Below are 23600 nucleotides of genomic sequence, written 5' to 3'. Positions count from 1 at the left end.
AACCCACGCAGACACCGGGAGAACACACCAAACTCCTCACAGACAGTCACTCGGAGGAAACCCACGCAGACACAGGGAGAACACACCACACTCCTCACAGACAGTCACCCGGAGGAAACCCACGCAGACACAGGGAGAACACACCACACGCCTCACAGACAGTCACCCGGAGGAAACCCACGCAGACACAGGGAGAACACACCACACGCCTCACAGACCGTCACCCGGAGGAAACCCACGCAGACACAGGGAGAACACACCACACTCCTCACAGACAGTCACCCAGAGCAGGACTTGAACACACAGTTCCCTGGAGCTGTGTGACTGTGACACTACCTGCTGCCCCCTGTATGATCAGTGGAACTCAGATTGTGGACAGTGAGTGTAAAAACAAGGGATTTGTAGTTGTGGCTTGTGGAATGTAATCTCATGGTGGGAGAAGGAACTGAAACTGGTGCAAAAGGTTCCAGTTAAATATAATTGAGCTCACCGCAACACACAGTGTGGGCTCTGGAACTAAATAGGGTTTGGTCTGTCTCTCACAGGGTGAGGGTTTTTCCTGGTAAACGAGAGTCAGGTCAATGCAGCTTCAGCTCACAGAATGGAGAATTTTAATTGTGGGTACATGGGCTCCAAACAGCAGCTCAGAGTGTTCTTGGAAGGAAGCTCAGTTGTTTTCCTAGGGGTTTTTATTGCTCACATTGGCAGTGACTGGGAGACCTGGAGGGGAGCGATTGGGAGGTACAGTCTACCTGATCTGAACCCAAGCTGTGTGACGTTACTGGACATCTTTGCTAGTCATGATTTGTCCATAACAGTGGTGCTCGTACATGTACGTGGTGTCAGAGCATTTGGGCCAAAGATGGTCATGTCTTCTGAATTGAAGCCATATGATTTAAACACTCGGGTAAAGAGAGGGTCAACTGTCAACAGATCCACGTGGTGGTGAGTTGGATCAAATGGTGAGGCCCAAAATATAGTGAGGTTTTTCTGTGAAACGCTGATAGAAGATATGTCCCGAAAGATTTCAACACTCACTTCCATAAGTAAATTATTTTGCACATTCTGGATACGTACAGCTATGATCAAAATCTTGTTGGGGCTTGTGTTGGCAACCCACGAACCTGGCAAAGACAAGGTGATATTAACTTCCTGTTTGTGGCACATTGGTATATGGGAGGGGGGAAACTTTTCAAGATGGGTGGTGACCATTTTGAAGTCGGCCATTTTGGATCCAACTTTTGTTTTCTCAATGGGATGAGGGTCATGTGACCCATCAAACGTATTGGCAATTTCACAAGAAAAACAATGGTGTGTGTAAAAAAAAACGTAACTTTATTCTTTCATGAGTATAAATGGCCCACCCTGTGTGTGTTTGTATATGTATAAAAATATATATAATAAGCAGCTGCTGTGCTTAATCATATATAATATACATATATACATGGATTGACCTGACAGTGACATGTATCAAAGTATTTATACTGCTTCTGTTTACATCTCATTAAGAGGGTACAAAGGAATACCAGATGGCTCAAAATATGTTTTGGCTTTTGAGCCTTCTTTACACTTGGCATTTACATTTGGTTACTGTGACCTGAGCTTTTCACACTTAACCTTTTCAAATACAGTTTCTGCCTCCAGATACGGATTGGTCTCGTTTGGTCGGATTGTAAACACAGTTGCGCTCATCTTTTAAATTTGCATTTGACACAATTCACATGTGGGAACCATTTTTAATGTCAAATGTAAACAAGACCTTTCTAAAAAGTGACTGTATTCAAACAAGCGCCAATGAAACCTTTCAGAGCATGATAAATAATGCAAATCTTATTTATTTTTTTTAGGAAATTTCAAAAACACACAGACTTTAACATTAATAGAATCCACACATTTTCTGTATTTCACATTCAATGGGTTCTTAGGGGTAAACTTGTGCCCATAAACTGTCTCCAAGTCATTAACACTGTATCCATTCCGCATCTCTTAACATTCTGGAGCTCTCTATATCCCTCTGGACTCAAAGGAAGCATCCTGTCCCGAATCTGGCGCCTGGGCTGGAGAGAAAAGACCATTTAAAAACATACTGTTTCACAGAACATGATTAGAATTTTAGCAGGTCTTGGCATAACCAGTAAATGCTTTTACAAACCCCAATTCCTAAAAAGCTGGTAGAGTATTTGAAATGTTAGTGCAACAGGAATAATAGTGTGTGTGTGTCCCATATATAGAAAACATGGCTCAGAATTTAAGGGACAGGACAAAAGACAAGGTACAAAAGAGAAGAAGAACACACTGGTTACTCACAGGAAAACAAATTTACACCCAAGCAAGGAAAAGACAATGGCAACCAGTACATGGGAATAACGGCCACTGACCAATCCCAGTTGGGGCAAGAGTGGAGAAAGGGTTGAGAATTTAATACCACATGGTGAGAAAAATGGAGAGACAGGAAGTCCCAAATTAATTCAGCATTCAACAAGGCGATATACGGGACATCTATTTTGAATATTTGCAGTTTCCATGGAGGTTCCACCTTAACATACAGAACATTAAACAATCTGTTGGGGGCCAGACACCACAGGATTCCTTCAGAAGTCTTGTGGAGTCCATGTCCCAATGGGTCAGAGCTGGGGCACCTGTGCAATATTAGGTCGCTGGTTTTAATCTTAAGGCTGATTGGTGTATAGAGTTATAATTAACTAATTATTATAAAATATGTTTCCTCTCGAGGGGGTCCGGTTTCCACCCACGGGATATAGAATCACTGTTTTTATTTGCATTTTAATATCTGTATCAACTTTTTGGAATTGGTTTTGAATCAAATGCATTTTTTTTTTCAGCAGGGAAACTTACAGCACTGTGACTGAAATGTTTTGCCTCGGCATGTAGCGATCTCTCTGCTCGTCTAACTCCATGTTGGCTGATGCTGAAATCAGAAGATCATGATCGAGTGTTAACTTGCTGCTAAATCTCTCTCACTCACAGCAGGTGTCATGAAGCATTACAAATGGTAACCCACAGGAAAATATTACCAGCTTTTCCATACATCATCAGCTACTGGAAATTTACCTTCAGGTGGTGTGCTGTAGTAGCAACTGAAGGCGGCATCTTTAGGAATATCAGGATACAGGTAAAGAAGAGGGTGTTCTGGAACATTCTCCGCAGCCATCAGTGTGTAGTTCCTGATGATGTCAGGGAAGGACTCATTGACAAGATCATGTTTAGTGTAGGGCAACACAGAGTGTGTTAAATGTCTACCTGTGGGTTTCAAAAACATCCACAAACTCACATGTAGAACCATACATATACTTCATTTCAGAGTTAGATCAGTGACCTGTCTAGGATCTTTCAAGGCAGGAATACACCCTGGAGGGGGCGCCAGTCCTTCACAGGGCAACACAGACACACTCATACCTGCGGACACTTTTGAGTCGCCAATCCACCTACCAACGTGTGTTTTTAGACTGTGGGAGGAAACCAGAGCACCTGGAGGAAACCCACACAGACACAGGGAGAACACACCACACTCCTCACAGACAGTCACCCGGAGGAAACCCACGCAGACACAGGGAGAACACACCACACTCCTCACAGACAGTCACCCAGAGGAAACCCACACAGACACAGGGAGAACACACCACACTCCTCACAGACAGTCACCCGGAGGAAACCCACACAGACACAGGGAGAACACACCACACTCCTCACAGACAGTCACCCGGAGGAAACCCACGCAGACACGGACACTACCTGCTGCGCCACCGTGCCCGCCCGTTACATTCATAAAAAAAAATTGACATATTTACATACCCTCCTGTGAGTGCCCCACCCATGTAATGGTGATGCCTCCTTCTTTACACGTCTCACTGAATCGCAGCAGGAAAGTGCCTTGGGGCTTATCTCTTAACAAAGCCTTCGCCTTCTCCCTGTTAACGAATCCCATGATATACCTGCAAGTGCACAGGACACCAGAGAGGCAGGAAACAACTCATTTTTATACACTTTTATACCTTTTTTATCCTTTTTTTTTTTTACACAAATATGGCAGGTCTTAAACCCATAGGTCATTTAATTTAGATTGACATCTACAGTAATCAAGTATTAAAGGATTTTAGCAGTAAGTGTTTATTTGCTAAAAAACAAACAACAAATAACGCCCAACATTAGAATAAAACCAAATCACATTGTTCCAGTGAGTGTGGGATTCAGAGTGAATGGTTTGACTTTTTCCAAATCTCTCCTCGTGGCAGTGCGTATTATTTGAGGTTATCATCCAATACCTAGTTTTAGCGGTTAATAAATAATGATTTTAAATAATGTGTGCTGTTGATTTAACAAATTCAGGCGATCAAGGAGAATCTGAACAAAACGCTGTTCTTCAAACTCAACTCACATCTAGTACTTTATAGAAAAAAATTATTATTTCTTATTTGTTTTATATTATATATAACTTTATACAAGCACTGCTACAAGCTGACTGAGATTACGTTAGTTTAAATATATATAATTATCTTAGTCACACCGCTCCAGGGACCTGGTGGTTGTGGGTTCAAATCCAGCTCCGGGTGACTGTCTGTGAGGAGTGTGGTGTGTTCTCCCTGTGTCTGCGTGAGTTTCCTCCAGGTGACTGTCTGTGAGGAGTGTGGTGTGTTCTCCCTGTGTCTGCGTGAGTTTCCTCCGGGTGACTGTCTGTGAGGAGTGTGGTGTGTTCTCCCTGTGTCTGCGTGGGTTTCCTCCGGGTTACTGTCTGTGAGGAGTGTGGTGTGTTCTCCCTGTGTCTGCGTGAGTTTCCTCCGGGTGACTGTCTGTGAGGAGTGTGGTGTGTTCTCCCTGTGTCTGCGTGGGTTTCCTCCGGGTTACTGTCTGTGAGGAGTGTGGTGTGTTCTCCCTGTGTCTGCGTGAGTTTCCTCCGGGTGACTGTCTGTGAGGAGTGTGGTGTGTTCTCCCTGTGTCTGCGTGGGTTTCCTCCGGGTGACTGTCTGTGAGGAGTGTGGTGTGTTCTCCCTGTGTCTGCGTGAGTTTCCTCTGGGTGCTCCGGTAAGTGGATAGGCTACTCAAAATTGTCTATAGGAGTGAATGTGTGTGTGTCGCCCGGTGAAGGACTGGCGCCCTCCAGGGTGTGTTCCTCCCTTGAGCCCAATGATTCCGGGTAGGCTCCGGACCCACCACGACCCTGAACTGGATAAGTGCTTACAGACAATTGATTGATTAATTAATTAAATTATCTTAGGTGCCTAAGACTTCTGCACATTACTTGATATTCGCTATTTCACACAAGAAAATGCTTAAATAAATTACTTATTTTACTGCAGTATTTTCATGCCCACACACGCAAATAAATGGACACGCAAAATTAACATGATCATATATGTTCAAGGGCAACATCATCGACCTGATGTATGGTGTTCTTCTGACAGTGTCTTATAACTTCCATTATTAAAAGACCATGCCTCAATAGAGTGTTGATAACTGAACATATCTGAATAGTTTTGACACAAGGAGACAAACTGAGAGACATGTGTTTCATAAATTAGGGGACACCAATATAAGCTATTCATAAGCACTCAATTATTGCATCCTTCATTTGCTGTACAGAGTGTACATGTGTTAAGACTCTCCTACATATGCGACCTTTATATTAAAGGATATTATTTTTCTTACCCATCATTCCAGATGTTGAGTAGGTATCGTTTAACGAGGTCCAGTATTGCATCTATCCACAACCAGAAAGAATTGCCCTTCTCACTGGCAGGCTGAAAGAAAAGAGCAGACTCTCTGAATGAATAAGGAATGGCTTTTTTCAGTGATAACGTTACTAGCACAGCACAGCCCTACTCTTATATGCACTCTTCATATATTTATTAGTGGATACAGTGTAGTAAGAGACTCTAGATAAAAGCATGTGTCAAATGCCACAAATCTAGTTTGGGGTCAATACCTTTTAGTAGTTAGTTGTAGTAGGTCATATATATGATCTTACATTCTCAGTACACTGTCAGAAAAACTGTCACTGTGGTGTATTGTGTACCTTTAGATAGGCAACATAATGGTACCTTATCAATAATTCATTCATTTGTTGTCAATAACCACTTATCCATTTAAGGGTTGCAGAGGGTCCAGAACCTACCAGGAATCACTGGGCGCAAGGCAGGAACACACCCTGGAGTGGGTGCCAGTCCTATGCAGTTTTGATTCACCAATCCACCTACCAACGCAGAACACACCTCACAGACAGTCACCCAGAGTGGGGCTCGGACCCATGACTTCAAGACCCTGTAGTTGTGTGACAGCTACACGACCTGTTGCCCCACTGTGCCTCCCATCTATAATAACTGTACATTGATTTCATATGTTCTTTTATTTTACACATTTCTGTGGTCTAGTGTATGGTTCACAAATCATTTTATAATCTATGAAGTCCTAATAATTTCTAGATAAAACATAACCCAGCTGTCCCAATTTAACCCAGCTTCTAATATTTAAAGATTTCTCCAAGCGAATGATTCTTCTTCCATTAATTTCTCATCAATTTCCCAGTGAGAGTCAGTAATGTTCATGTAATGCACTGCTTCTTTGCTACCGGAGACTTCCACACAAATCTCTATTATCTGAGCTCTCATCTGCAATCTTGGTATGAAGTGCATTCAGCGTCTCTCTGCAAGTTTCATTTTATAAGTAACGTCTACGACAACAGAAGTGAAACAGCGGTGTGTTGTTTTAGTGAAAGTGACTTCACCACATTAGCAGCATTCATTTGGTGGTGGTTTTTCCAAGCCTTGAAATGTCATGAATTGATTAACTTACAGATGTAACAACTCCACTTCTCCACTTGGAGTTAATGCGCTCACCTTGTTGAACTTACTCCAGGTGACGAGAGCTTCTGGATCACAATTAGTCTCAGGACCTGTAGATACACAGGTATAAAAAAAATATCACCAGAAAATATCGTGTCTGAATATGGTTTCTTTAGTTATTCACTGCATTTAAAATACCATTGTAGGTGGTAATAATTAAAAACTCCACCAATCAGCTTTTATCAAACTGAGTGAAAATTAGTTCATTTTATACACTTGTATGCAGCCAAATATCATATATTAATTAATTCATTCATTATCTGTAACCCTTATCCAGTTCAGGGTCACGGTGGGTCCAGAGCCTACCTGGAATCATTGGGCACAAGGCGGGAACACACCCTGGAGGGGGCGCCACACACATTTACACTTAAGGACACTTGAGTCACCAATCCACCTACCAACATGTGTTTTTGGACCGTGGGAGGAAACCCACAGAGAGAACACACCACACTCCTCACAGAGAGTCACCCGGAGCGGGAATCAAACACACAACCTCCAGGTCCCTGGAGCTGTATGACTGTGACACTACATGCTGCGCCACCGTGCCGCCCTCATATATTAATAAAATTCCTAAATGTTTTATTTACATGACATTTGGCTGCATAAAAGTGTACAAAAGGAGCTAAGGTTAGTCTTGTGTTGCTATGAAGGTGTTAATCAGGTTGATGTCTGTGATAGATCAATATTCTAATATGACTTAAAAGATGCTGTAATCAGTATTAATTTCTTATAAACGCATCTCATTATACCTCCTCTCACTCTATTCACCTGCTTTTCACTACACTGACTTGGTCCACTGTGACACAGCTCTCAACACACTCATAACATGTTGTTGTAGACTAAAGTACACTCATTGCAGCTTGTTAATTCTAAATTCATACTGCACTCTGTTATGACCTGTTTTTATTGTGCTCTGGTGTCAAAAATGGGGTGAGTTCTCTGGTCTCATCACGCTGCTCACTCAGGGCTAAGGCCAGAATTCAGTAAAATAATTTCACTCCATAAATGCATTTCTACTATAATAAAAATGAAACTACTGTTCAGAAAGTATAACCACTCAAACGTTTAGATCAAATCTCATTTTGTGGCAATTGTCATGATATAAATATCTTCCAATAACACTTCCATTACTAAAAGTGCAAAAGCTAATTTCTACTGTCAATAATGTCATGGCTGATGGGGTAAGGGAGAGGTAGGAGATTCATAAAGCTCTGTACTGTCCAGTCTGTGAATCTCACCAAGCAGTTTATCAGCGAGCGTGCTCAACTGGTCAGCACTGAGGCCTCTCTTAGTGACAGAAGAAAACTGCCAGCTCAGAACATTCGCCAGTTCACCCCACTTCATCGGTGGAGGACTCAGGAAAAAGGACAAGTTCTGGAACAGAAGTAAACTAGTGTTGTTAAGCAATATAATCATTAGAAAAAGAACAAATACTTCAACAAATCTTCGTCAAACATAGTTAAAGATGTATGAGAGGACGGATAGTAAGATCCGCATAAGTCACTCGCTGGAACACAGGTCCTACCTGACAGTCAGTGCAGAACATGTTGTACCACAGGATGGAGGCCCAAGCACTCGACAGCTGGGCGATACCAGAGATCACCACTACAGGAAGTGAGGTGGCCTGGGTGTAAACATGCAGAATGAGGCAGTAATATGTTCATATACAACAGTCATCAACTTCAACTGAATTTACCATAAAATGACTGGAGTAATGAGTTCTGAACATCCACTGTTTTTGTGTTTGGTCAATTTCACATTATCCCTGCTCTGAGTTCAGTTACTGATGTTTCAATCTCACCTTTAGATCAATACACAGTCCTGGCAGACTGAGCTGCGTTTCAAAGACGATGGTGTGGAGCTCCTCCGTCACAAAGAGAGGGCTCTAAGAAAGAAACAAAAACGAATTACACACAACTCTCAGTACTGTTACATTAAACACAAATAATTGGGCAGAGTTGTTACAGGCTCTGAATGAAAGTGGTCAATTTCAGCTCCATTTTTTTTATTAATTAAAAGATGCAATATAGAACATGACATTTTCAAACCTCAGATCTGCTTCTAGGTGCCTTCTGCTCCTTCAGTTGCTGCCGTTGAAAGAAGGAAACAATAGATATTACATTAATTCATTCCTTGTCTGTAACCCCATATCCACCTCAGGGTCACAAGGCAGAAACACAATGTGCCGATCCATCACAGAGCACCACACGTATATTCACATATCACACGTGCGGGACTGGGGAGAAAACTTTGTGACAGCAACACTACCTGTTGTGCGTCCACGCATCCAAGATATACTAGATACATTTAAATATTTATAACATAGACGTTAACTATACAAATAAATCAAGTGAGTATTTTAAATACCAAATGTAGGAACTGAGCAGTCAGACCACTGGACTCCTCCGTCTTCATGACTTTAGTGGTTTTGCCCAAAAGATTGAATCTGCGGCATCTGAAAGAGTGCAAGAGGAACTGTTGGGTAAACATTTTCTCGGTTTTTGCTTTAAACAATTTAAAATGTATTACTTTATATCGTGTTATGAATATTGTCACAGTAAAAAATATATATGCACATATACCCCTTCACTGTGTTGTTTTCGGTTACATCCCTAAGGAGAAAAAATACAATTAAAAGTTAATAATATATATTTATAGAATTATATAGAGTTTTGTGGGCAGTCAGGAAGAGTGTGGTGGGCCCTATGTGAAACTATGTGAAATATTTTACAGCTTATCTTGCACAGCAGGCAGTGTCGCAGTCACACAGCTCCAGGACCTGGAGGTTATGGGTTCGAGTCCCACTCTGGGCAACTGTCTGTGAAGAGTTGGTGTGTTCTCCCTGTGTCTGCGTGGGTTTCCTCCGGGTGACTGTCTGTGAGGAGTGTGGTGTGTTCTCCCTGTGTCTGCGTGGGTTTCCTCCGGGTGACTGTCTGTGAAGAGTTGGTGTGTTCTCCCTGTGTCTGCGTGGGTTTCCTCCGGGTGACTGTCTGTGAGGAGTGTGGTGTGTTCTCCCTGTGTCTGTGTGGGTTTCCTCCGGGTGCTCCAGTTTCCACCCACAGTCCAAAAACACACGTTGGTAGGTGGATTGGTGACTCAACAAGTGTCCGTAAGTGTGAGTGAATGTCTGAGTGTGCGTGTTGCCCTGTGGAGGACCAGCGCCCCCGCCAGGGTGTATTCACGCCTTGCGCCCAATGATTCCAGGTAGGGTCTGGACCCACCCTGAATTGGATAAGGGTTACAAATAATGAATGAATATTTCCAGGTATTTACTGTTCTGAACTTACTTGTCAAAAGAAACATTAACGTTGAGTTGGCAGTTTAACTCCGGTAGATTGACCAGCAGCCTGCAAACAGAGAAAATACTTTAGTAAACTGAAAAATGTCCTCTTATGACTGGCCAGAAAGTCAGTAGAACAGATTTAATTTTTGGACTTTGAGAACTCTTTAGTGGAAATATCTAACTGCATTAAACATTTATAGTCTTAAATAATGCAGTGGTATAATTTGAGTGTAAGGGACAGCTTTGTACCTGAGTTTGACTGTGAACTGGCCACCCGTCTTCAGCACCAAGGGTCTCTGGGGATGGGTGGGCATACAGGGCTGCCCCTCCACCACAAGGGAACTGAAAGACACATCACAGGATCGTTCATTCTATTATTAATGATAGATGTTAATGGTTTATCATTTTTCAGACGCAACAATCACCACAAATCCAAGTCATTTTCCTCCTCTAACTCCGCCTCCAATAGTCATGACCTACTTGAGCAGCAGGTTTTCGAAGAAGGTGAGGGCTTGTTCCTGAAGGGAGCTCATGGCCAAACTGATGGGGTCATTGTCGTATGAGAATTTCAGCACAAGCTCTTGAAGCTTGTTCAGCTGCTGCCGTGTCTGCTGTAAACACTCGGCCACTGCCGTGAACCTGAGGGACACATCGGTGTTATTATTATTTAGTGCTGTCATGCTTCATAGTTCAATTCATTATTAAACAACTATTAACTCCCTACATTTCATTAGGTTCACCTTTCATTACCCCACACCTCATCTACCTCATTACACACTGACCTTTTTTAATTGATCAGTGACTACTGTGAATGCGTCAAACATATTTAATTAGACTTAGACTGACCCTTTAAACCATCTGTAGTTTCTCAAAAGAAGCTGAAGTGAGCGTCTTATTCAAATGTGTCAAACCCACCTTAATGCTACAGCACCAGTGATGTGAAAAGCTGCATTTAAGGTGGAATGTAAAATTCAAAAAGGAGCTAACTTCAGATGTGTGATAGTTACAGACAATGTACATGTGTGTGAATGACAAACAGTAATTGTAGAGGTCCTCACCAGTTCTGTAACTGGTCCAGGCAGGCGTTAGGGGGTGCTCCAATGCAGGCCATCTGCTGCCTCCGCTTCCAATCAGGAAGCTCCACTGATATCAGAGTGGACTGGATCTGCTCCACTAACTTTAGTGAACTGAATAACTCATGTACTACCACCTGCACACAAACACACAACCGTACAATGACTGTGCAGCTTGGTTTACTTCACAATTCACTCACCTGAATATAGTCACTCTCCCCGTCAAAACAGCGGGATAAGTTAATGTCTTGAATTTCGGCTGGGGTTTAATTTTACATTCGCTTGATAACAGTGTACTGACCATACTGGGCAATTCCAATATGGCGTCCAATTACAGTCGTTTGAGGTTTAGCCGCGTAAGCCGTAATCATCACAGCAACAGAGGTAGACATTGTTAATGTAGAGATAGCATTGTTAATGCAAACTAAACTCTTGAAGAAAGTAAAAGCCTGTAGTTATGATGTAAATACACATCCGTCATTTTATTACATATCATTTTTAGACCTTTCAATGTTATGGAAGTATGCGGATCTCAAAGTAGGTGTGAAAAATATCTTCCCACTCTCCCATCACTCATTCACTATTGACTGTGTTCAGATTTGTTTAGCAAACATAATATTTACATGTAATGACTGCCATATTAGAGTGATATTCATCATGCATCTGTAATAAAACCTGATTACCAAAAACAAATCCAAAGTTTGAGTGCTAGACCCACCTCTTTTATTTTGTTCAGCCTAGTGAATATCTCCCTGATCATCAGCTTCTCTCTCTGGACATCTCTCGCAGATTGTGCAGTATTCGCAGCCTCCACTAAAATCAAATGTCAAGGCAATTTAGGTTCAAACAGATGATTATCAAAGTAATGCACAATTAAATAAACTGAAATAAACTATGGATTTGTAGAAATAGAGGGGAACTTAAAACCAAGCATTAAATGACTTAAAACTGCACAGTGATCTAAATTCTTTAAACAAAAAAACATGTTTGGAAAACAAAAACTCAAAGCAACTGACTGCAGATTAACAAGAATCCAAGACAGAACAGACAACTGTTAGTAGGGAGCTTAAATACTTTCAAATGGCAGAGGAATAAAAAGCTTTGTGTGGGATATCTGATGAAGAATAGATAGATGTCTAGGTGAATTGGCTTCTGTCTAATAACTGTCCTGCTGTGTGAGTGAATGTGAGTGAGTGAATGTGTGTGAGCCCAGATATGGATTGGCGCTCTGTCCTGGGTGAAATCCTAGTGCCCGATGCAGTCCCCCAGGTGGACGGTCGTTCCTGGTCGAGAGTATGCTGTGGGCGTTTGGCTGCCGCTTCTCACCAGTGTGTGTGGATTGAGTGTTCTGAGCAGTGTGGATTGTAAAGCGTCCTTGGGTATCTAGAAAGGCGCTATATAAGTGGATGGATGGATGGATAGATAGATAGAATGAGTGACGATTCTTGGAGCAGCCACAGAGAAACCCCTGTCACGGTCTTTTTAGCAGATTGGAGGACTCAAGTGACTGACGATGTCAGAGAAACCCTCTATCTGATGGCTAGCCAAAGCAATGCTGCAAAAGCAGGGGTAACTGGCCATGTCTGTGTCTGTTAGGGCCCTCGCAGCTGCATTCTAAGCTTACTGCAAGTGTGATAAGCTTTACTGAGATCATTCGAAGTAAAATCATGTAACATCAACAGTCAAGGCAATAAAGACATGAATGTGTAAAGACACGAATTCCACTTGATTTTTCTGACAGACTAAAAAATCCCAAATATAATCTGTTTGTCTTAGTTTAGTTGAAGAAAAATGTTTGTAGTCAGTCAGAGATGAGCTGCAGGGAGCCACATCTACATGACCTAACTTCATTACTTGTTTAAAAAAGAAAAAAGAAAGAAAGAAGGCTTTACCTAAACCCTACAGGATGACATTGATAATCGTCAATAGTTGTCATGATACCAGCAATAATGTTGATGTCATTTAGGGATGGTTCCCCAGAGAGGGAGTCCGTAGCCTAGTCTTGGACTACATCTTCCTTTAAGGGGAAAATTCACAATTCAGAAAACTGTAGTTCAGGGCTAGGCCTAATCCCTGTCTGAGAAACCACCGCTTAAAAAAAGTGAACGCATGGTGACATTGTTGCCATGCTGTTTAACAGAAAGGGTAAAACGGCAGTGTTATATTATTCAAGACAGTCTGTCATTGTATCATGTCTATAGTCTGCAGGATTTAGGATTGAACAGTCTTTTGGTGTGTTATAAATCAGTCCAAATAAGTGAAATTATTTTCATTTTTCCAAATCTGTCCACAAATTATTTGAAGTGACAAAAATATAAAACTGAAACAGCATTGCTGCCCAGAACAAAGGCTCCCTTACTTTGATTCTTCTTTAAAATGTATTCATTTTGTTGATCCTCCAAAACTTGAATGTTTTGTTCTGTATCCTGAAAAATGTAAGCTATTACTGACACACACAGTGAACACAGATACAATCAGAGTTCAGAGACGTAAGGGCATGCCACTCAGGACCAGTCTCTGCTATCACAGATATGACATTTCTCCCGAGATGACAGGAAATACAGAGATCAAGGAAGATCAGCGTTGTTATATTTAATATTGGCACATTGTTGTTCTGATCATAAATTATTTCAAATGCCCTTTATATGGTTTAGAAAAATGTAATTAAAGATCAATTTCTTTAACTGAAGCATTTCTATCCTTATATTTTCCAACATGAAATGCACACCCTGTTTTACCTGCACACACTTCTTCAAGTTGTCCACTTGTTTGTCCACCTGGTTCTGCTTTTCCATGGTCAAACTGCTCTGAGAGGTTTCTGCTGTCTCCTTGCGTTAAAATAAACATTGGCCAAGTTACAATCATTATAACGTTCAAATAAATCATTTTGAAAGGACTGCAAATAGACTAAATTAGCATTATCTGAACCTGATATTTAGATTTAGACACTTAGCTTTATTATATATGTATATTATATCACAATGCGGCTTTACATCGCTCCTAGCAACAAGAAAAGAAGCAGAGCAGAAGTGGTAAGAAACGTCCCTGAGAACAAGAGACCTCAGGCACTCTCTGGATCCTGGAGTCCACAGCTGTGTGACTGCATGGACTGTGGGGCTGCTGTTGGGTCAATGTCTCATTTTGGTGATCATTAGTGTCCTCTATTTGGGAGGGTCTATTTGTAGTGTCCACCAAAAGTGTCCTGTAACCACTAAACTAAGACTGGAGGAGACCCAACACAAACAGTGCAGCGAGCTAATGAGCTACTGTCTCTGATTTTCCGTAAATGGACCAACAACTTTGGTACGTCTAATAGAATGGACAGTGTATTTAAAAAAAAAAAAAAAAAAAAAAATCCAGCAGCACTGCTGTCTCTGATCCACTCGCATAGGTGCAATCACACTTACATCACATCAGTGTCACTGAGGAACAGAGATTTACCCTTGAAGCAGGTATGTTTTGGGTGGTGGATCATTCTCAGCACTGCAGTGACACTGACGTGGTATCGTGGGTTGCACTGGTACAAATGGATCAGACACAGCATTGCTGCTGGAGTTTTTAAAGCCCTCACTGTTACTGTTGGAATGATAATTGTCCACTAACACTGTCCTGTGTCCACTGATAAAAGACTAAAAGGTGACGAACACAAAACCGTCCAGCAACAGACGACCTACTTTCTCTGACTTTACATCTTCAAGGTGGACCAAAGAGCTAGGCGTTTCTAATAGGATGGACAGTGAGTGGACACATTGTTTAAAAACTCTAGGCGTTCTGCTGTGTGCACAACAAACACCATGTCAGAGCCAATGCAGCTCTGAGAATGATCAACCACCCAAATCATACCTGTTCTGTGGTGAAAGCAGAGTGAAAGGGGCTAAACAATATTCAGAGAAACAGGTGGACTACAGTCTGTAATTGTAGAACTACAAAGTGCTGTATGGTCAGTGGAGCTGAGAGCATGGACTATGAATATGGATAGAAGGTTAGTGTTCCGATCACTCACACTGTAAAAAAATTTCTGTAAATATACAGAGAGTCTGCTGCCAGTATTTTACTGTAAATCACAGTATTTACAGTAAATTACTGTATTATTCAATTACAGTAATATGCTGTAAATTTGAAATACAGTAGTGTTCCTGTAAAAATAAAGTAAATGGCTGGGAACTCTGCTGCCACTATTTTACTGTAGAATTTACAATAATTTTTTTACAGTGCAGTGTATACCTGTGATTTGATGGCCATCTCCAAAATATTCCTCTCCTGTTTCAGGCAGGTGGATATAATCATGGCCATGTGTTCTGGATATGGCTGGAAGCGCTCCTAAAATTAAGACAATGCCATTTTAATTGACAAATCAATGATATGTGAGCATTAAAACACATTCATTAATTACGCAACAGCAGGACATCTAATGAAGTCATTAGCCAGTGCAATGTGGTTCAGCTGTGTCTCTGCACCAGGAGATTGCGTTTTATCTTCCGAATGTTGTGCTGAAGCAGCAAGTTGTTGCCAAGATTGAGGTGACTGTAGTGCTCATCCAGCTTTGTCAGGAGCTCGTAGAAGACAAGTGTAGCTAAAGATTCGTTAGCAGCCACATCGTCCCTGCAACAAGTAGAAATAATAATCAAGACTGAGGCGTTTATACCCTTCTATCTGTGTGCAGTATGAAAACAGGCTTATGTTCAGCTGCTCCAACGCAATAGTCATTTTTTTGACTATTTCTTCTAATGTGTAGATTATGCAAGTTCTATGAGCAGAACTGACAAAGTATCCCAGTAAACAAGGAACGTCCCTGGACGTTCAAAATAGGTCTAAAAGTAGCCTGTCCGTCAAGGACATATTTTAAACGTCAGTGGACGTCCAAAATGCATTTCATGCAAGTAATTTATTTCGGGACCAATTAATAACGTCATGGACTTCCAAAATACGTCTAATAGTCGTCTTTTCAATGTCTGTGTTTGGACGTCTTTTCAACTTTAATTTTCAACCTTTATTACGTTATTTCAACGTTTAATCAATAGCTAAATGTTTACTGGGATGGAATTACTAATTATAAGGGTGAAGACACAAACTAAACGCGTTACATTCTGGTCTTATTTATTGTATTTTCTGCCTAGTTTTTTAGTACACCATTTACACCTGGTCACTTCATGTGCCCAGTATCTTGTGTGTTAACTACATAAGATGTTAACCACATGTATTTACACTTGGTAGGCAAATGCATCTGTGGTTAGTTGGACTGAATTCAGACTGCTGTGTAGGACAGACCTCTCTATACCTTTGGAGGCAACATGACAGCATTTTTATGATTGTGTGTTCTATTGTTTCTGACTGTATGGAAGCATTCTATCTGTATACAAATTCTGAAGAAGCCTACCCTAGGGTTTAAATACACACGTGGTATTTTAGGTTCATTTAACATTGTAATTTAAGACTGTTCTGTCATTAAAAGCGTGATCGTTTTAGCCATAGGGTCCACCTTAATGATAGTGAATCTTCTGTTTCTTAGACTGCATACTGAGACATGAGGTGTACACAAGATGGTGCCATCATCCAAAGATCCAATCATTTTCTCTGGGGACTAACTTTTTTCCCCTTTCTAAAGAAGAGAGTGTAAGCTACACACACTCAAAGCATAGACAAGATGCATATTCTTCCCTCACTTCCTACCTTCGTTTCCTCTTTGCTTTCCTCAACATGACTTTGCCTTCTGAAGACAAACTCTAAAATTATATCATATAAACTGTACGGTCTTCAGCAGGTAGACTGCAGGGTCTTAGAAGAAGATCATAGCTCACCAGTCATGGCTCTCAATCCACTGGCTGAGGTACTGACGAACCTCCATGGGAAAGGTTCCATCATACAGCTGATCCACTTTATCCAAAAATCTGGAATCCAGCTGTTGAAGCTGGCGCCAGAGTGCCATCTACCAACAGAGTAGTTTTTGAAAATTACATTATTGTCCAAAGAAAACCATCTCCATTGTTCCATTAAACTTTTTTTCATATTGAGTGAAATGTTCACTATAAATAACCCAATAAAAAAAATTCACCAATAGTAATAGAATAAAACCTAAAATTACCGCTGTTAACTTATCGTAAAAATTAATGTTTCTCCACTTGTGTAGAGGTTTAGCGCAACAGGTTTTCACACATCAAGGTACAACAGCAACATTTATCAGTCTTCTATGCTACAGATAACATTAAACTTAAAAGTGTGGAATAAACATGCAAAGAATTAATTTGTCTGATTTTACAATACTTTTTGTAATGCATTTGAAGTAAAGTTAAAAGTCTAAAAACTATGTACACACTCCTAAAATTGTTCTACAAGGGTTGTTTAAAGTTCTACATAGAGCCATCAAAACATTTACACGATTAAAGGGTTCTTTGCACTGGGAAAGGGTTCTTCAGATTTATTGAGAATGTGCTATAGATGATTATATACATGTGCCTCTCAATAAATTGGAATATTATCAAAAAGTTCATTTATTTCAGTAATTCAATTCAAAAAGTGAAAGTCATTATATAGATTCATTATAAACTGATCTATTTCAAGCATTTATTTATTTTAGTGTTGATTATGGCTTACAGCTAATTAGGGTCGTCAAGAAAACGCCATTCAAAAATGTGGGGGGAGATTCACAAAGAGTGGACTGCTGCTGGAGTCAGTGCTTCAGGAGCCACCAGACAAAGACAAATCTAGGACATGGGTCTACACATGTCACATTTCTTGTGTCATCCACTCGTGACTTCAGTGTTAATATTGTACCTTGTAAACATTGAGTACATTTTCAGCATCATGTGATTTACAGACTTGTTTGTGATTGGCTTAATATGTGAAATTCTTGCAATAAATAAAGAGAATAACCATTTAACTGAGACCTACATGTGCTGAGAATGATAATGTTTGCTCACATAGAGGCTACTACTCACTTCCTAACAAGAGACATGACAGTAAATATGGGTTCATCAGCACAGCTCAGTGCTGGGGTGCTATATGTTCCTCGCCTGGCGTTATGTTCATGTTTCTCTACTCCAGACAATCCAGTTCTACTGTCAGTGTTTCTCTACAGGGATCAGAGAGGCAGTGTGTGCACATCTGTGTTAGTAACGGGAGAAACTTAATGTAGAATACATTCATTACACATTTGTCCTCAAATATTTGTACATATGGTGTATTTCTGAAATAAATTAAACTGAATAAATGAACTATATTAAAATAAATTGATAGCCCTTCGGGCGGCACGGTGGTGCGGCAGGTAGTGATGCAGTCACACAGCTCCAGGTTGTGGGTTTGTGCCACACTCCATGTGACGGTCTGTGAAGAGTTGGTAGGTGGATTGGCAACTCAGTGTGAGTGAACGTGTGTGTGTGTGTCACCCTGTGAGGGACTGGTGTGTTCCTGCCTTGCACCCAGTGATTCCGATTAGGCTCTGGACTGGACCCACTGCGACCCTGAATTCGATAAGCAGTTTCAGACAATGAATGAATGAATGAATGAATGATAGTCCTTATACAAATTCACATGCACAATCCAGGTAAGAAGAAAGGGAGTCTTTCTGACAGTCTAAGCCAGTGTTATCCAATTCTGATCCTATTCTATCTGTTCAAACAAACTTAATTCAACTAATTTTGTGAGTAGGGTGTTCCAGGACCAGGTTCTGATGCCAAATCAAAGCATATGTGATCATCTGAACACAAAGAGTAAAACATAATACTCTACAACAAGGACATACTTCTATAAAGAATCATTTAAAACCAAGCAAAGGAACTAGATGAAGTACAGGGACCTTCTCTGAATGTCTGTTTATAATTTTAAGTTGAGCCAAATTTCCTGAAAGGTTGCACCACTATCTTGGAATTCATTAAACCATAACTACATTACAGTGAATTTCCATCTTATTAAGTTCACCTCACTTGTAGCTACAGGCACTGACTCTACTGTCATACACACACTGAGTGCTCATGGGAGGTTTACTGAATATTATGATTATTTGCAAATTATTAGCACCATTTCTCTCATGTTCATTAATGGAAAGGAGCTGCTATACATTTTTATTTCAATAGTGGGCCATAAGTGTTACTTAAGGGTTTACACATTTAAACTGATTATAATCCAATACTGTGCTGAGTACAAAACAAGTAATACAGTCCTATAGTTCTGTAATCAAATTAAAATAATGATTGTAGACATGAGAGACCTAATGGATTTCATAAGTCTGCAGTGCACCCCATAATCAGATTACCAAAATATATCATTAAAATATCAGGAGTGCTATGTATTTCGTTTTCACTGAAACGTAATATTTTAAACTACAACTAGTAGAGGGTACCTAGTTCTGTTGGAGATGCCCTTTTTCAAATCACAAAGGCTGCTTTTCCTACATTCGCCTTACCACAAAACATCTAGATCCCCCACTTGCTGCGTACGCCCCTCCCACTTGCTGGTTTCTACCCACTTGCTGCGTACGCCCCGCCCACTTGCAGGCCTCCGGCCTGCAGAGACATGTACTTGAGATTCGTGGGAGTATTCAATTATCATTCTGTTCTGAGTAGTGATGGGAATTTCGGCTCTTTTTGGGGAGCCGGCTCTTTTGGCTCGGCTCTTCATAAAGAGCCGGCTCTTTCGGCTCCTAAATGGCTCTTTGTTTTACCACTTATTTCCTCTGGTACAGAACAATATTACCTACATTTTACATGACTATGGACAAAATATTATTGTTCAATATTATGGCCAATTGTTTTTATGGCTGTCTTGTAATAACTCACTCACTGCACTCACACATTCAATTGTATAAATAACTGGATTTTTACACCCTAATAAAAACGTGTAAACTCTGAAATACAGTCAATGGAATCCAAAAGGTAGGTATTACAAAATAGCTCATTAAATTAAATAATCATCCATTTCCGGGGAATAAACAAATACTCTGCAAAGTGCAAAACAGCAGAATTCAACGGTAGTGATTAAAACAACAACAACTGTCAACAAACATTTAACTGATGTAACATTTTCTTCAACTATTTTTTGGAAGGCAGATTGGCATTCAGGAAAAACAAGTGTCTCAGCTTTGCTTGTTGTTCTCTGATTGGTTGAATGGCAATCCTTAGAAAAAGTGGCTCGGTCTTAGACGGGAGCCGGCTCTCATCGTTCACTTACAAGAGCCGGCTCTTTGAACCGGTTCGTTCGCAACCGACACATCACTAGTTCTGAGTTGAACCAGACTTTCCTAATCCTCTTAGCGGCATTTTCTTTGTTAAAAACGACTAGCGACAAATCGAGCTTCTATTTCTGGTGGGTTTTTTGTGGCTGCTTGTGTTTGGAGACTGACTTCTATCACTCTTTCTGACTTCTATCGCAGTTTCTGTCCAGCGGGTGCTGCTGAGACCCTCCACCGTCACAAAGCACTCACAGGTGGACACACTTCACATGGGCCAAGGCCGTTTAAGCAGCCTAGCTCTGCTGGCCATTGAGAGGACACTAGTCAAGTCCCTGGAAAAGACGCCTTGTTGGTACGACAGGGTCACAGATCATTTTCTTAAAAATGAACGGAGGGTAGAATTTACGCATAAATAAACCGACACATTTTATGATGGAGGCCGAAATTGAGCTTCCCCTCCTTGAAAGACCAGCATCCGCCACTGATGCGAATATACGGAACTTTTATTAAACAAAGTATTCACAGCATTCATAACCTTAGAAAAATAATAAAGAGAGGAAACAAAAAGAGAGAACCAAACAAAGTCAAGGGCAGAAAGAGAAGAAAGAGGGTGGGGAAACCCCAGCGAGCATCACTGAACTAACCGTAAGGAATAAGATGACTAAAGAATGCTGGGAAACTGTACACAACCATAAACGACAGTGTTAAATGATTACGAGAGAAATAAAATACACAAACATGACCACACCATCGCTGACACTGCGAGAAAGAATACAGCAGAACTCTACGGGTAACGTACAAAAATAATACAAAATACACACCAGGAATGAGCAAAGACACGGAGATTCCAACAAGATAATCCAACAAACGGTACGACAGGAAACACACACAGAACTGACCGCGTTTACAAACACTGATTACCTTGAAACACCTGGGAATGTCACGTGATCGGAAAGGAGGCGAACAGTGAAGACTGATACACACAGGTGTAACCCAGTAAACAATTGGCCGTTGATTAATCGTTGAAATAACGTAATGACTGCCGTCTAATCAACGTTCTATTAAGGTTGAAAATGAAAATTGAAAAGACCACTATTAGACGTATTTTGGACGTCCATTGACGTTATTAATTGGTCACCACTTAACTAACTTATTAAGGTGGAATTTGGACGTCCATTGACGTTTAAAATATGTCCTTAACGGGCAGACTACTTTAAGACCTATTTTGAACGTCCAGGGACGTTCCTTGTTTACTGGGAAGAGACATACACACGAGAAAGTGGAAATAGCAATATGACCGAGACAATGAGGGGGAGAGAAAAACATAAAATAATAATAAAGACATTTGTAACGATGTACTTTAATTGTATAAATATTATGTGATGAAATTCCTACCAAATGTGTCTGGGGCCACCCACAGGTCGCTCAGCGTATTGCAGCCCCAGCCTCAGCAGATGTTTACACACTTTCGTGGTGAATTCAACGTGTGTAGCTCAGTAAAACTGCACATAACGCTGCAAAATGTTACAACATTCAGTTTTCACCTTTATTTTCTTGTAATACACGCAACACTGACCTTGTTTGGCTTTTTCCCAAAATGAGTTAAAGCGTTTTAAATCCACAATGGCAATTCACAAGGGTAGATTTGGAAATATGTTATTGTTTATTATGGAAAAACATGGCCTAATGTAATTTTCTGGGCAGCAATGCTTATTTCAGGTGGCAAAACAAACCTGCATCATCCAGATGTCCATCATCGACCAGAGAGAATGGGTTTCACTGGGACAAACGTAAATCTAAAGCTGGATGGAGATTCTAAGGGCCTGTGACTGACAACAGTGTGTGTTGGGGCCCAGTGAAGTGTGAGGTCACACTCTCCGACTCTCCGACAACTGTTAATTATGGACAAGTAGTCCCTCCTGATACCTTTCATGGGGGCCCCTTGAGAAACAGTTAAAAAAGCCCCTGTAGAAAATCAAACTTAAAACAAAATATTCTCAGAAGATTCCAATGAAAACATGTATCATTAAATATATAAATGAATAAACATTTAACCAACACAACCTGTTATAAATGCTCTTTTTTCTCTTCATTACCCAATAATATTTTTCATTTAATTTCAAATCAGTTAGCAACATCAGTTATGTTGCTTTTGTTAGAACCAACAATTTTATTATTATCCCTACTCACTTAAATATATATATATAAATTATATATAAATTCGCTTTGTACTTAATCACTTTTTTCTATATTGTTTTAGATAGGACATAGTCACTTAGTTATCCACTTGTTTTGCTTTTCCAAGTCCTCTGTGAAATTCCTGTTTTATCTAGCATTACACTGACTATGGATCAGGTTCATTACAATGATCATTACCTATTTGCTAATAAATCACATGGCATGCAAGAAATGCACTGTAAAAAATTTCTTGTAAATTTTACAGTAAAATACTGGCAGCAGAGTTCCCAGCCATTTACTGTTTTTTACAGGAACACTACTGTATTTCAAATTTACAGCATATTACTGTAATTGAATAATAAAATAATTTACTGTAAATACTGTGATTTACAGTAAAATACTGGCAGCAGAATTTCCAGCCATTTACTGTATTTTTACAGGAACACTACTGTATTTCAAATTTACAGCATATTACTGTAATTGAATAATACAATAATTTACTGTAAATACTGTGATTTACAGTAAAATACTGGCAGCACAGTTTCCAGCCATTTACTGTATTTTTACAGGAACACTACTGTATTTCAAATTTACAGCATATTATTGTAGTTGAATAATGCAATTATTTACTGTAAATACTGTGATTTACAGTAAAATAGTGGCAGCACAGTTTCCAGCCATTTACCGTATTTTTACAGAAACACTAGTGTATTTGAAATTTACAGCATATTACTGTAATTGAATAATACAATAATTTACTGTAAATACTGTGATTTACAGTAAAATACTGGCAGCACAGTTTCCAGCCATTTACCGTATTTTTACAGGAACACTACTGTATTTCAAATTTACAGCATATTATTGTAGTTGAATAATGCAATAATTTGCTGTAAATACTGTGATTTACAGTAAAATAGTGGCAGCACAGTTTCCAGCCATTTACCATATTTTTACAGAAACACTACTGTATTTGAAATTTACAGCATATTACTGTAATTGAATAATACAATAATTTACTGTAAATACTGTGATTTACAGTAAAATAC

General features: G+C 40.2%; 1 protein-coding gene across 3 annotated transcripts; it reads right to left on the bottom strand.

The window, feature by feature from the left end:
- Nucleotides 1-1628: 1628 nt before the first annotated feature.
- Nucleotides 1629-21316, bottom strand: LOC136710514 (signal transducer and activator of transcription 1-alpha/beta-like). Of its 3 annotated transcripts, none has more exons than XM_066686080.1 (23): nucleotides 21198-21316; nucleotides 17012-17139; nucleotides 15671-15815; nucleotides 15438-15533; nucleotides 13952-14041; nucleotides 13573-13639; nucleotides 11932-12026; nucleotides 11199-11350; nucleotides 10621-10779; nucleotides 10390-10482; nucleotides 10145-10204; nucleotides 9440-9469; nucleotides 9225-9312; nucleotides 8906-8944; nucleotides 8659-8742; nucleotides 8383-8481; nucleotides 8096-8231; nucleotides 6852-6907; nucleotides 5665-5756; nucleotides 3814-3953; nucleotides 3073-3261; nucleotides 2857-2929; nucleotides 1629-2052 (listed from the first exon to the last, which is right to left on the bottom strand). In XM_066686080.1, exons 2-23 carry the CDS (start codon nucleotides 17137-17139, stop codon nucleotides 1911-1913), a joined length of 2253 nt encoding a protein of 750 aa, XP_066542177.1. In that variant the 5' UTR covers nucleotides 21198-21316; the 3' UTR covers nucleotides 1629-1910. The 3 variants fall into 3 exon arrangements, 2 of the variants coding, with proteins under 2 accessions (XP_066542177.1, XP_066542178.1); XM_066686081.1 differs by having other exon boundaries at nucleotides 1636-2057; XR_010804639.1 differs by lacking the exon at nucleotides 1629-2052 and having other exon boundaries at nucleotides 3073-3185.
- Nucleotides 21317-23600: the final 2284 nt, after the last annotated feature.

This window comes from Hoplias malabaricus, chromosome 12, assembly GCF_029633855.1.
Source record: "Hoplias malabaricus isolate fHopMal1 chromosome 12, fHopMal1.hap1, whole genome shotgun sequence".
Classification (NCBI taxonomy): Eukaryota; Metazoa; Chordata; class Actinopteri; order Characiformes; family Erythrinidae; genus Hoplias; species Hoplias malabaricus.
Note: the sequence above shows the minus strand (reverse complement) of the source record. Positions and strands in the feature narration are given on the sequence as shown.

Coding starts and splice junctions, on each gene's coding strand:
- LOC136710514 (XM_066686080.1), bottom strand. CDS start 17,139: ATGGCACTCTGGCGCCAGCTTCAACAGCTGGATTCCAGATTTTTGGAT. Junction 11,351..11,931: donor GGCTGAACAAAATAAAAGAG/GTGGGTCTAGCA, acceptor GTTTGTGTGCAG/GTGGTAGTACATGAGTTATT. Junction 3,262..3,813: donor GGTGGGGCACTCACAGGAGG/GTATGTAAATAT, acceptor TGAAACCCACAG/GTAGACATTTAACACACTCT.